Source organism: Orycteropus afer, unplaced genomic scaffold, assembly GCF_000298275.1.
Source record: "Orycteropus afer afer isolate SDZICR_OR568_19922 unplaced genomic scaffold, OryAfe1.0 scaffold00365, whole genome shotgun sequence".
In the NCBI taxonomy this organism is placed as follows: Eukaryota; Metazoa; Chordata; class Mammalia; order Tubulidentata; family Orycteropodidae; genus Orycteropus; species Orycteropus afer.
Window position 1 is genome coordinate 1451482 of NW_006921952.1, and position 14248 is coordinate 1465729.

At 40.0% G+C, this 14248-nt stretch overlaps 2 protein-coding genes across 2 annotated transcripts in view; one reads left to right on the forward strand and one right to left on the reverse strand.

Moving 5' to 3' along the window:
• The first annotated feature begins 1545 nt into the window (after positions 1-1545).
• LOC103207325 (probable ribosome biogenesis protein RLP24) lies at positions 1546-2036 on the forward strand. Its single transcript, XM_042782546.1, is given in 2 exon segments — positions 1546-1663; positions 1666-2036. Coding segments are annotated over 2 exon segments (489 nt in total).
• An 11761-nt stretch (positions 2037-13797) lies between these two features.
• Positions 13798-14248, reverse strand: part of LOC103207340 (aldose reductase-related protein 2-like) — an 18002-nt gene continuing 17551 nt past the window's right edge. The window contains 1 exon segment of the mRNA XM_042782542.1: positions 13798-13860. Coding sequence (XP_042638476.1) covers positions 13798-13860 — 63 coding nt within the window.

A 14248-nucleotide genomic window follows, 5' to 3' on the forward strand; every position in this document is an offset into this window, starting at 1 on the left:
TAGCGACTCCTCCTTGGGTTTCCGAGGCAGTATCACTACAGAAGTAGATTGTCCAGCCTTCTTTCCAAGGAGCGGCTGGTGGGCTTGAATCACCAGCCTTCTGGTTAGCAGTCAAGTGCCTTAGGTACTACACTACCAGAGCTCCTACAATATGCTTAGTACTTGAAATCCTATTGAGTTATAACTACACCACTATGCTGAGAAGTATGAAGTGATAACAGTTCCACATATGGTCACTGTTGCAGCTATTAAGCACTGTCATTGAATCTTGAAAGCAACCATAAATGAATGAACATGATTGTTTCAGTGAAACTATGTTGTTGTTGTTGTGTGCCATTGAGTCGGACTCGACTCATAGCGACCCCTCCTTGGGTTTCCAGTGGGTTCAGTTTATTTTATTTTTTATTTACTTCGTTTTTGTCAAAAATGAAATGGAACACACAAAAAATTATATACATTAGAGAACTAAGATGGACTAATATTGGCCACTTTGAATCAGACAGTCATATGGTCTACTATGCCGGAAATGACAAATTTAAGGGGAATGGCATCACATTCATCATCAAAAAGAACATTTCAAGATTTGTCCAGAAGTACAACACTGTCAATGATAGGGTAACGTCCACACATCGACAAGGTAGATCAATTAATATGACTAACCAAACAAAAAACAAACTCACTACCATCGAGTCAATCCTGACTCATATGACCCCCTTTGGATTTCTGATGCAGTAAATCTGTACAGAAGTAGATTGCCCAGTCTTTCTTCCTACCACGGAGTGGCTTGTGCGTTTGAATTGCCAACCTTCTGGTTAGCAGTCAGATGCCTTAGGCACTATGGCACCAGAGCTCCTTAATATGACTATTATCCAAATTTACACACCAACCACTAATGCCAGAGATGAAGAAAGTGAAGATTTTTTTTTAAACAAACAAACAAAAAAAATCAACTTAAGTAGTCTGAAATTGATCAAACATGCAATTAAGATGCATTACTAATTACTGGTGATTGGAATGGAAAGTTGGAAACAAAGAAGGATCTGAAGTTGGAAAATATAGCCATGGTGATAGAAATGACATTGGAGACCACATGACAGAATTTTGTAAAACCAATGACTTATAGCGAATGCATTTTTTCAACAATATAAACAACAACTATACAGGAGGATCTCACCAGATGGAACACATAGGAATCAAATAAACTATGTTTATGAAAAAAGAAGATGGAGAAGCTCCATACCATCAGTCAGAACAATGCCAGGGGCTGACTGCAGAACAGATCATCAACTGCTCATATGTAAGTTCAAATCGAAGCTGAAAAAACTTAAAACAAACCTACGAGAGCCAAAATACGTCCTTGATCATATCCTATAGAGAGCATCCCAAGAATAGATTCAATGCATTGAGCACTAATGACTGAGGGCCAGACGAATTATGGGATGACATCAAGAACATCATACATGAAGAAAGCAAAAGATAATTTAAAAGGTAGGAAAGAGCTTTCAAGCTCAGCGTTTAGCCAGTGGGTACCCATACGGGGTCAACATGTGTATAGAGAAGTGTTATTTTTGTTCCAGGCCTGTCTATCCTGGTCATGGCATGATGTTTGTCTACAGTGATTGCAAGGTGTTCAGATCCTGTGAATCCAAGTGTCATAAAAACTTTAAAAAAAGCATAATCCCCTCTAGGTCAGGTGCACTAAAACATTCCGGAAAGCAGCTGGTAAAGAGTTTACATTGGATAATTCATTTGAATTTGAAAAACGTAAAAATGAACCTATCAAATACCAGCAAGAGCTATGGAATAAAATTATTGATACAATGAAGAGAGTTGAAGAGATCAAACAGAAACGCCAAGCTACATTTATAATGGGCAGGTTAAAGAAAAATAAAGAGTTACAGAAAGTTCAGGACATCAAAGAAATCAGGCGGAATATCCATCTTATCTGGGCTCCTCCTACAGGCAAAGAAAAGCAGCTGGAAGAAAAAATGGTACAGATATTACAAGGGGCTGTACATGCGGAAGATGCTTCTTAAAAAATCTCACGTTTGAAGTCATTTGAAAACTCCTTTGGATACTTGGAACTTCTAAATGATTGATTAATTTTTTACATGTTGTTGTTGTTGTTATTTGCCATCCAGTCGGCCCCGACTCCTAGCGACCCCTCCTTGGGTTTCCGAGGCAGTTATCACTACGGAAGTAGGATTACATCTTTTCTACGTTGCTATTTGTAAAACATCATATTATGGATGTTTAGTTGTATCAGTGTTAAATATTGATGATACATATCCTTAACATAAATTACAAATACTCTGTTTGTAATTACAGAAGTGAATTGTGGGTATAAAATGGTCCACATTTGGATAATGGTGCTAGGCAGCATTTATGTAATGGCAATAATTCATGGCTAATGATATATAAAATAAAATTTTCTTTGCAGCAGTAAAATTCTCCCTTTATTATTAATGCTATAGAAGAGGGGGAAAATATAATGAACTTAAGAATCTAAGAAAATGGACCTCATATGCTATCTTTTATTTTGTTTTCAAGATTGCTGTTCACGTTTAATAGCATCTTAGAAGAGCATTATGGCCTAGTAGATTGAAGCCTAATTATGTTGAACTGTTCTGACCTCATTTAACTGTTCTAGCCAGTTGTGGATGTTGAAGGTGAGAGCTATATAATCTTTCTCTGAAATGGCACTAAATTCTATTAATTCCTACATTATAGAATATTCAGTTCTAAGTTGAGATTCCTGGTAGAACAAGTGTTGTTTTTTTTTCCAGCTTGACATTGAATTAGAAGCAGAATAATCCCAGTGTCTTTTAAAATTTGTTTCACGGTTTTCTTTAAAAAAGCTCTTGACTGTTTTGGGAAAATAGAACTTCCATGTATAGTGTCTGTTCATTATTTGCACATAAAATAAAATCATTTCTAAAGTTAAAAAAAAAGTAGGAAAGAAAGTAAAGACCAAAATGGATGTCAGAAGAGACTATGAAACTTGCTCTTGAACATGGAGTAGCTAAAGCAAATAGAAGAAATGATGAGATCAAAGAACTGCACAGAAGATTTCAAAGGGCAGCTTGAGAAGACAAAGTAAAGTATTAAAACGAAAGGTGCAAAGACCTGGAGTTAGAAAACCTAAAGGGAAAAGGCTCAGCATTCCTCAAGCTGAAAGAACTGAAGAAAAAATTCAAACCTCGAGTTGAAATATTGAAGGATTCCATGAGCAAAAATTTGAACAGCACAAGAAGCCTCAAAAGAAGATGAAAAGGATACATATATAGAGTCACTGTACCAAAGAGAACCAGTCAACATGCAACCATTTCAATAGATGGCATATGATCAAGAACTGATGGTATCGAAGGGAGAATTCCAAGTTGCACTGAAGGCTTTGGCAAAAATAAGGCTTCAAAAATTGATGGAATGCCAGGTGGAATGTTTCAACAAATAGATGCAGCACCAGAGATGCTCACTTAACTACAACAAGGAATTTGGGAAACAGCTACCTGGCTGACTGGAAGAAATCCATATTTGTGCCCATTCCAAAGAAAGGTGAACCAACAGAATGTGGAGATTGTCAACCAATATCATTAATGTCACATGCAAGTAAGATTTTGCTGAAGATAATTCAAAAACAGCTGCAGCAGTACATCAAAGGGAGCTGCCAGAAATTTAAACCGGATTCAGAAGAGGTTGTGGAATGATGGATATCATTGCTGATGTCAGATGGATCTTGGCTGAAAGCAGAGAATACCAGAAGGATGTCTACCTGTGTGTTACTGACTATGCAAAGGCATTTAACTGTGGGAATCATAACAAATTATGCATAACATTGTGAAGAATGGGCACTCCAGAACACTTAACTGTGCTCATGTGCAACCTGTACATAGACCAAGTAACAGTCATTCAAACAGAACAAGGCAATACTGTGTGGTTTAAAGTCAGGAAATGTGTGCAGCAGGGTTGTATCCTTTCACCATACTTATTCAGTCTATGTGCTAAGAAAATAATCCAAGAAGCTGAACTATATGAAGAATAACAAGGCATCAAGATTGGAGGAAGACTCATTAACAACCTGCAATATACAGAGGTTGCAACTTTGCTTGCTGAAAGTGAAGAGGACTTGAAGCACTTACTGATGAAAATCAAAGGCTACAGCCTTCACTATGGATTATACCTCATCATAAAATCCTCACAAATGGGCCAATAAACAACATCATGATTAATGGAGAAAAGACTATCATTGCCAAGGATTTCATTTTACTTGGATCCACAATCAATGCCCATGGAAGCACAGTGAAGAAGTCAAATGATGTATTGCATGGGGCAAATCTGCTTCAAAAGACCTCTTTAAAGTGTTTAAGAGCAAAGATGTCACTTGGAAGACAGGTGCACCTGACCTAAACCATGGTATCTTCAATAGCCTCACATGCACGTGAGAGCAGAATAGTGAATAAGGATGTGTGCAGAAGAATTGATGCATTTGTATTGTGGTGTTGATGAAGAATATTGTAAGTAGCATGGACTTCTAGAAGAATGAACAAATCTGCCTTGGAGGAAGTACAGCTGGAATGCTCCTTAGGAGTAAGAATGGCCAGACTTCATTTCTTATACTTTGGTCATGTTGTCAGAAGGGACCAGTTCTGGAGAAGGGTATCATGCTTGGTCAAGGGGAGGGTCATTGAAAAAGGGGAAGACTTTTGATGAGATAGATTGACACAGCACCTGTGACAATGGACTCAAACATGGCAATGATTGTGAGGATGATGCAGGACCCAGCAGTGTTTTCTTCTGTTGTACATGGGGTCTTTATGAATTAGAAAGTGTCAAAGTCACCTAATAACAACAATGGAATGAAAAATGTTACTGAAAAAATGTCCCCTAACTCTCAGGCACTCAATCAGAGTGGGGAATGTGAATGGCTCTTCTAGCAACCTGGTTCTGAATTCCTTGAACTTTCAATTTCAGTGTCCTTCTTTTTTCTTCTGCCCTCTATGTCAGCTGCAACAACCACAGCCACTTCCTTGGCATTATACTCTTTTAATACTCATCCACCTTCAAAATCTCAAACTCTGAAACTCTTTTAGGCCACAAACTCTTATTCTTCTGTCTTTCTCATGCCTGGTAATTTTTTCTTTACCCCCCCCCCCCCAAAACAAGACCAAAACACCAACTCCAGAGCCCCTGAATACTTACTTCTAAGTCTTCCAGCTCTGACTTGGTTTCACTTTCTTCCTAACCTAGACACCATGGGTATGTGAAATGACCAAGGCCCACAAGGTGGCAGCAGATTGCCAAGTAAAGTAACTGTCCACCAGCTTGGACACCAAAGTCAGGTAAAATCATTAATACTTACCATGAGAGCCTCAAGTTTGAAGGGACATAGCAGTAGTGGAATTAAACAAGGATAGAAAATAGAGAAATACTGGTCTGATGAGGGCAAAACCTTGAGCCCCATACCAATGTAAACTAGAGAGATGGTTATGCCTCAGTAGTGGGAGCGATGACAGGGTTCACTGTTTCCAGCCAGGTTGGACCTAGACAATAGAGTAGTGTCTCTTCTTTGAAATATTCCATCCTCAACTCCCCTGAAGCACTTTCTATTTAAGGGTCAGAATTCTTTGACCTTCAACTTTAATGTCCTTCTGATGCTAACAAGCCTCCTGAGACCCTTTGTTCTTACCTACCTTGTCAAGTCCCAAAACCAAAACCAAACTCACCGCTGTCAATTCCCAATGCTACATAAAGTCAACTTGGGACTCTCTCCTGAGCAGCCAGGGGCTCATGCAAAATGTTACAAAACTCTATACAGGGACTCAACTCTCAATTCTTAATATACCATCTCAATGTTGACCTCAAAACTACTCAACTCTTCTTCTTTTTCCTTAGTTAATTCCTGGGGATGTTCCTCATAGAAACAATTCTAAGCCTTCCCCACTGAGTGAAATTCCTTACCACATTCTGGCTGCCCCAATCACAACAGATATTCTCACACCCTTCTTTATCAGGAAGGCTGGGCTCATACATCCTTTCTTTCTTTGAAGACCCTTGCTACTGTAGACAAAGGACAGATGGTACAGAATCATCTGCAGAGCATGTGTAGAGTTGGATGGGGAGAACGTTACAGGTTCTACCATCTCCAATGGAAAATAATCAAAATCTATATCCTTGGTAGAATACTCACCTTCCACTTGGGAGACTCAGGTTCAATTCCTGGCCAGTGCACCCCACACATCGGTAGTGGCGATTTGTATGTTGCTATGACACTGAACAGGCTTCAGTGGAGTTTCCAGGCTAAGGAGGACTAGGAAGACCTGGCAATCTACTGTGGAAAATCAGCCAATGAAAACCCAGTGTATCACAATGGTCTGATTCTCAACCAATCATGAGGATGATGCAAGACCAGGCAGTGTTTTGTCCCATTGTGCATGACGTCATTGTGAGTTGGGGCCAACTCAGTTGCAGCTAACAACAACAATCCTACATCCCAATCAAGAATCAACTTACTCCCTAGAAGATGAGTTCAATTGTTGATAACTGGAGTGTTGCCTAACACACTGGAAGAAACCTGGGTGATGGCTTTTACAGATCTCATCTAGAAAAACAATGCTCTCGAAATTTTAACTAGGAAGTTAAGACACTAATATAAAATATTGCAAAAAGGGCATGGGGGTGGCATCCTCTGACCTCTAATTTCACAAAGGGGAGACAGAATTATTATCAGCAACATCAGCCCAAGGCTGATCCCTATGAAAACATGCTGCCACTCTCCAACCTTTTTTTTTTTTTTTTACCAATTTTGACACCAGCTGTCCCTCACACAGTACTCACTACTTTTTTTCTGGGTTCAGTAATTCATTGCAATGGCCACACCGAACTCACAGGTAATACTCACAATTATGAGGTTTCTTAGGGATATGTTGTTGTTGTTATGTGCCGTCGAGTCAGACCCGACTCATAGCGACCCCTCCTTGGGTTTCCGAGGCAGTATCACTACGGAAGTAGATTGCCCAACCTTCCTTCTGAGGAGTGGCTGGTGGGTTTGAACCACTAGCCTTCTGGTTAGCAGTCAAGTGCCTTAGGTACTATGCTACCAGAGTTCCCTTATTAGGGATATAACAGGTTACAATTCAGTTTCAGGATCACTCAGAATACAATTCTTCAATCAGGACAACCTCCCCTCAGCCATTCCTGCAGATACTCCCCTTCTTTGGCCTCTGCTGCCCTGCTTGAACAAGTGTTACGAACTTCTTTTAGTTGATAGGTGCACCCTACTCCACCTGCAAGCCCTCTGCCCAAAGACACACAGATTTCTCACTCTGTGGGCCGCCAAGCCTGCCTCTCTGTCTTGTGCCAGCCTCTTAGTTCTGCTGCCTCTGGTGCCACCATCTCTCTGCTGTCTTTCTGCACAGAAATCTCAGGTCTAAGGACATACTGCACTCTGGGCTCTTTTCTGTCTTGATAGTACTGAGATTCCCCACTTCTGCCTCTGTGAGGGCTCATTTTAAGCCTAGTAGAATGACCAAACAGACCAATCCCCATATAAGGGCTCCATACACTTTATTTTCATGGTCCTGCCCCTACAAGGGTGTCATGTACCTTATTAACAAGCTATCCAATCCCCTTGGTAGACCCTAAAAACCTCATATTTACATAGTTCCACCTAGTCATCTGGTGGGAGTCACAAAAACCATGACTAGAAGAACCATACCAAGTAATTCACTGAAAGTATACTTTATTCCTTCAAATTTCAACTGACTCTAGCCTATCCCAATGATTGGAGATACATTTGTCCAGCCATTCACTTAATAAATACTCACTGACTTTAGAGCCAAGACTCAACCACTACACACATGGGCAAATACAGAAATGGGATAACAGGAGACTTTTTGGTGCATAAAGAATATTGATAAAGAAGAATCGTTCATTCAAAATGTGTCAGAATCTCTTTCCAACACTATAGAAAGGGAGTCTTCTCACTGGCCAGCCTGCTCAGCTATTAGACTTGAGGGAGACGTTAAGTGCTACAGAGTTAATTTTAAATCTCTCTTCTGATATTCAGTTTCCCAATGACTTTCTTTCCAATGAAAAGATAATGCATGAGTAGCTGATACTTATACATTCCAGTCTGCCTGATGGGTGGATCTTGCCACCAGAGCTCCCTTAAATTAGAAGTGTACCATATTTATCAGTTTGTTCTGAAAGAGATGATTACACATCATTCCCAGATAACTACTTGGAGAACTAGCAAAAATGAATTTTTAAGTTGGGAACACTGTAGACTGGATCTCAACTTCAGAATGACCCCACCAATGTGCCAACATCCACTAAGGATCAGCTTTAACCTTCTTATCTCTTCTGTAAAGCTACTGGGATTAACTTAAAGAAACAACCATCTTAACCTGTATTAATTGGAAGCACTGGGAATATTTGCCAAAATCAATTGGGTATAAAATAAGAATATAATAACTCTATCGAATATTTGGAGAAGTTTCATAAAGAATATGGGTAGGGCCTGTTCTGTGTTATCACAACATACAGAATTGAGATCTACAGGTGGGAAATATAGGAAGACACATTTTAGCTCAAAGTGAAAAAAAAAAAAAACAAACCTCTAAAAACATGATTTTCTTTTTCTAATTATTAGTTGGGGAAAGTGAATTTCTTGCCACTAGAGGTACTTAGGAGTCTGAGTGGTGTGGGAGCCCTGGTGGCATAGAGGTTATGTACTTGGGGGCTAACAAAAAGTTTGGTAGTTAAAACTCACCAGCCACTCCATGGAAGAAAGGTGTGGCAGTCAGGTTCCAAAAGATTACAGCCTTGGAAACCCTATAGGGGCAGTTCTGCTGTGTCCTATAGGATCACTATGAGTCAGAATTGACTCAACTGCAGTAAGTTGCATAGCACAATTAAATGCTCAACTCCTGGCCAAAAGGTTGATGATTTAAACACACCCAAAGGCTCTTTAAAAGACAGGCCTGGTAATCTGCTTCTCAGCCTTGAAAACCCTATAGAATAGTTTTACTCTGTACACACGAGCAACTAACAACAAAGAGGTATTGGAGTACTAGCCAAACTGTGATGCTGAAGATCTAGTTTAAGCTCTATCAAGGCACTAACATTTATACTCCATGGTTGTAGACTGGCTAGTTTGCAGAACTCCTACCTAAGTCAACTACATCCTTTCTACTGCAGCCCAAGCCCATAGTGGCATATGAACTCAGGGGCTACTTTAGCTGCCTGCCACCTTGTCTCCTCCACAGAAGCAGAGCCATGTTCCAGTGAGGAGTATTTGAGCAAGCAGAGCTTGCAACTATGACTGGGCTGCTTGTATCTGGTTCATATATGTTGTTGTTGTTAGGTGCTGTTGAGTTGGCTGTGACTCACAGTGACCCTGTATACAACAGAATGAAACACTGCCTGGTCCTACATCAGCCTCACAATCCTTGCTATACCTGAGGCTATTGTTGCAGCCACTGGGTCAATCCATTTTGTTGAGGGCCTTCCCTTTTTTCACTGACCCTCCACTTTACCAAGCATGATATCCTTCTCCAGGGAATGGTCTCTTCTGACATGACCAAAGTAGGTGAGACAAAGTCTGGCCATTCTCACTTCCAAGGAGCATTCCAGCTGCACTTCTTCCAGAATGGATTTGTTAGTTCATCTGACAGTCCATGGTACTTTCAGCATTCTTTGCCCACAGCACAACTCAAAAGCATATAATGGATGATAATTATGATGAAGCAAGTATTCGAATACTTGTCCAGGGTGCTTGGTATTCAGCTTATAGATAGAACTGAATTGAGTTACAAAACATCAGAACACAACAATCATAGCAGGTTTTCTGCTTTAGAATGTTAACTGTTTGTTTATAAATAAATAAAGCAAAATTGAAAGGCAGAAAGCTATACCCTTGAAGTGTTGGAATCAGGAGGGCAGAGCAAGATAGCACAGCGAGTGGACGTTCCCATTTACTCTCCCAGCAACTAACCCACTGAATAAAGAATAAAAACATGCATAGATTGATATCTCAGAATCTAGAAGGCAGTTGAGGTGCTGAGAGTTGAAGTGGATCCAGAGGCGGAGGAGAGGAGGAACAGGGAGGGAACAGAAGCTGGGGAACCTACCCAGTAATATCAGGGATGCGCTTATTGCAGCCACTTTTAGACAGGGTTGGGAAACACCCCAAACGGGCAAGACAGAAAGGGAGCTAATTTGAGAAAGCTGTAGCCTGATTATTTTAAGGCAGTGCAAATTAGGCATGGGAGATTACAGGTCACACAATTAGGAGGGGGTGAAGGGAAACCATGGCACTACAAGAGAGTGCTGTTGAATCTTGTTGAGAACTTTTCTCCTATGAAGACCAGATTAATGCAAAGGACTGATAATTTTCAGACTAGGGTGCTAAATATGTTTAAAGAAAGCACAAAAGAAAACAAAAAAACAACAAACTAGTGGAGATTAGGAAACAAATGGAGGAACAAAATTAAAGACTCAGCAAGGAAACTGAAAATATAAAAAGAGAGAGTGAGAGGGAGGGAAATAATGGAATTGAAGGATAAAGCAACTGAATTAGAAAAGGCAAGTGAAACACGCAACAATAGAATTGAACAGACAGAAGATAAGATAAATGAACTAGAAGACAGAACAACTACACTTACCATTTAGCAAGAGAAATGAGAGAAAAGAACAAAGGGAAGCAAACAAATCCAAAAAGAAATAGAGGATTCAACTAAGAAATCTAACATTAGAATTATTGGATTCCCAAAGCACCAACAATAAAGGCACAGAAACAATTTTCTAAGAGATAGTTAGAAAGAATTTCCCAGACTGAACAGACAACCAAGCCTTAAAATACAGGAAGATACACAAACCTCACCAGAAGAGACACAAATAGATCAATTCCATGCCATATCCTAATAAAATTCTTGAAAACCAAAGATGAAAGAATTCTGAAAGCAGCAAGAGAAAAACTCAAGATAACATACCAAGGAAGGGTCTTTCAGAAGAATCAGTGAAGATTTCCCCCCAGAAATTCTAAAGGCCAGATGATATTGGAATGATATATAAAAAATACTGAACAAAAACAACTGCCAAGCAAGAATTCTTTACCCAGCAAAGTTGTCATTCAAAAATGAGGGGAAAAGCAAGACATTCCCCAACAAGCAGAGGCTCTGGGAATTTGGTACTATCAGACCAGCTCTGCAAGCACAACTCGAGGGAGTACTCCAAATGGAAGAGCAAGGGTATAATACTGTACTTCCTCCAAGACAGATTTGTTTGTTCCTGTAGCAGTCCATGGTACATACAATATTCTTCACTACCATCACAATTCATAGGAATCAGTTCTTCTCCAGTCTTCCTTATTCATTGTCCAGCTTTCACATGCATATAAGGTGATTGAAAATACCATGGCCCGGGTTAGACAAACCTTAGTCCTCAAGGTGACATCTTTGCTCTTCATCACTTTAAAGAGGTCTTTTGCAGCAGATTTTCCCAGTGCAATATGATGTCTGATTTCTCGACTGCTGCTTCTATGAGTGTTGATTGTGGATCCCAGTAAAATGAAATCTCTGATGACTTCAATCTTTTATCCATTGATCATGATGCATTATGATGTTGTACAATCCCTAAAATGTATGACAGGTTGTAGCATTCTTCTAGAATCACTTCAGATTACAGAGGAGACACCAATAGTTGTAACAATTAGGAGACTACTTTCCGGTTTACTGAACTGTAAAATAGGAATAGAATACCTTCCATTCTTCATTCATCCATCCATTCAACACATATTATTGATATCCAGAGGATACACAATGAACAAAACAGACAAAAGTCCCTGCTCTTATAGAGCTTACATTCTAGTTGGTAGAAACAGACAAATTTACAAATAAATAAAATTGATAGTGTGGACCCTGGGTGGTACAAACAGTTAAGTATTCAACTCCTAGTCAACAGGTTGGTGGCTCAAACCCACCAAAAGGCTCCTCAGAAGACAGGCCTGGTGAGCTGCTTCCAAAATGTCTGGCCTGGGTTAGACAAACTTTATGGAACTGTTCTACTCTGTACACACATGGAATCACTATGAGTCAGCATCGACTTCATAGCAGCTAACAACAGTAATGATGGGCTCAAGCATAGCAAGGATTGTGAGGATGGGGCAGAACCAGGCAGTGTTTCCTTCTGTTGTATATGGGGTCACTGTGAGCCAGAGTGAACTTGATGGCACCTAACAACAATAATAACAATGGTACATAGGTTCATTTCTTAGGGCTACTATAATAAAATACCACAAGCTGGGTGACTTATAAGAACATAAATTGATTGATTATCTTACAGCTTTGGAGGCTAGGAAGTCTGAATTCAGGGTGCCAGCAGGGCTGTGTTCTCTCCTAAGGCTCAAGGGGAAGATCTTTTCTTATCTCGCCCAGCTTCTGATAACCCCAGAAGTTTCTTGGCTTGTTGATTGACTTACTCTTGGCTGTCTTCCCTCTGTAACTCTGCATCTCTTTTCCTCTTTATAAGGACACTATTCATATTGATTAGGACCCACTCTGCTCCAGTATGACCTCATGTTGACTAATAATATTTTAAATCCTTCATTGAGCCATAGCACCTTTGTGCCTCCTACAAGCTCTATAAACACAGGAGCTGACTCTTTGGGCTCTGCCACTCTGTCTGGATGATCTTGACAAAATGTTGGCCTCCTTGTGCCTCATTTCCTCTTATGTAAAATTGGAGTAAAAACTCACTGCTGTCAAGTCAATCCTGACTCATAGTGACCCCTCTTTGGTTTTGGCCCTTTTGAATCAGATAACCATGTGCTCTACTATGCCAGGAATGACAAATTGAAGAGGAATGATGTAGCATTCACCATCACAAAGAATGTTTCAAGATCTATCCTGAAGTAAAATGCTGTCAGTGATAGAATAATATCCATACACCTACAAGGAAAACCAGTTAATACTACTATTATCCAAATTATGAATAACATTAAGAAGAATGGGAATTCCAAAACACTTAATTGTGCTCATGAGGAACTTGTACACAGAACCCACTGGATAATCCCAGCAGGAACCTGAAGGTCCACCATCAAGATTCTGCAGTGAACGTGTAATCTTCCAAATGGGCCAATCTGCAGACAGAATGAGAGAGAACAACTTTAGAAGAGCCTGGTCCACAAGCAACGACAGTGCTATAAATGCACTCTTCTCTGGGGCATCCCATGGTCTTCATGCTCTCTCAGCCTCCCCCCAAGATTATGAGAGAACCTAAGACAAGTGTCCATACCTCCATCTTCCCTCAGACTGATCTGATGGTGTGCTATGAGGAAAGGTAGACAGGCAACAAGCAGGGCAAGATTGGCTGTTGGAATCCAGTCAGAGGCACCTGGTGATCTACTTTGGCAAGGTCACAGCCACTGAAAACTCTATAGAGCACAGCTCTAGTTTGACACATGGGGTCACCATGAGTGAAATCAATGCCATGTCACCTGCTTAAATGGTTATAAGCCTGGAGCTAAGTATGGCACTGAGTACCTTACAAGTATCACCTTCATTAGTTCCAGTAGTTCAGACACTGAGTAGCAGTTAGGGATGTGTCTTTCCTCATAATGATTCTACCCTGGTACTCCAGTCTTAATTTTCCAAACTGCCATAAGGTAGTAGTTGAAAACAAAATAGTCCCAGCTGCCTTCCAAGCTTTGCAACTAACCTTCTACCAGTTTAGAGAAAATCTCAGTGCTCTTCATAGTTAGAGTGACCCAGTATACTTACTCCTTAATGAGTAAGGCCTTCAGTTTCTCTTGAGGGTGAATATGGTTGCCATTTCCTCCTCACTCAACTGAAAATCAAAGACCTGGAAAGGAAGGAGAGAGTTCAAGCCAAACCCTGGAGTCCATTTCAGCAGGGAAACAGCTCATGTTCACAGCAGTAACTGGCCACAGGACAGCCACATTATTCCCACTTGGTATGAATTTTGCTTTAAAGTAGATCCTATAAATACTAGCAAATTGAATCCAAAAAATGTATAAAACTAATTATATAAGACAACAAACTTAGATTTATCACAGGTATGCATGGCTGGCTCAACATTTGAAAATCAATTAGTGCATTTCATCATATCAACAGGCTAAGAAAAATCTTATGGTAAAATCAGTAGATGTAGAAAAATGTGTGATGTTAGGTGTGTTGGATTGGGTTCTCTAGAGAAACACAAAAACCAGCAAAGTATATATATATATATA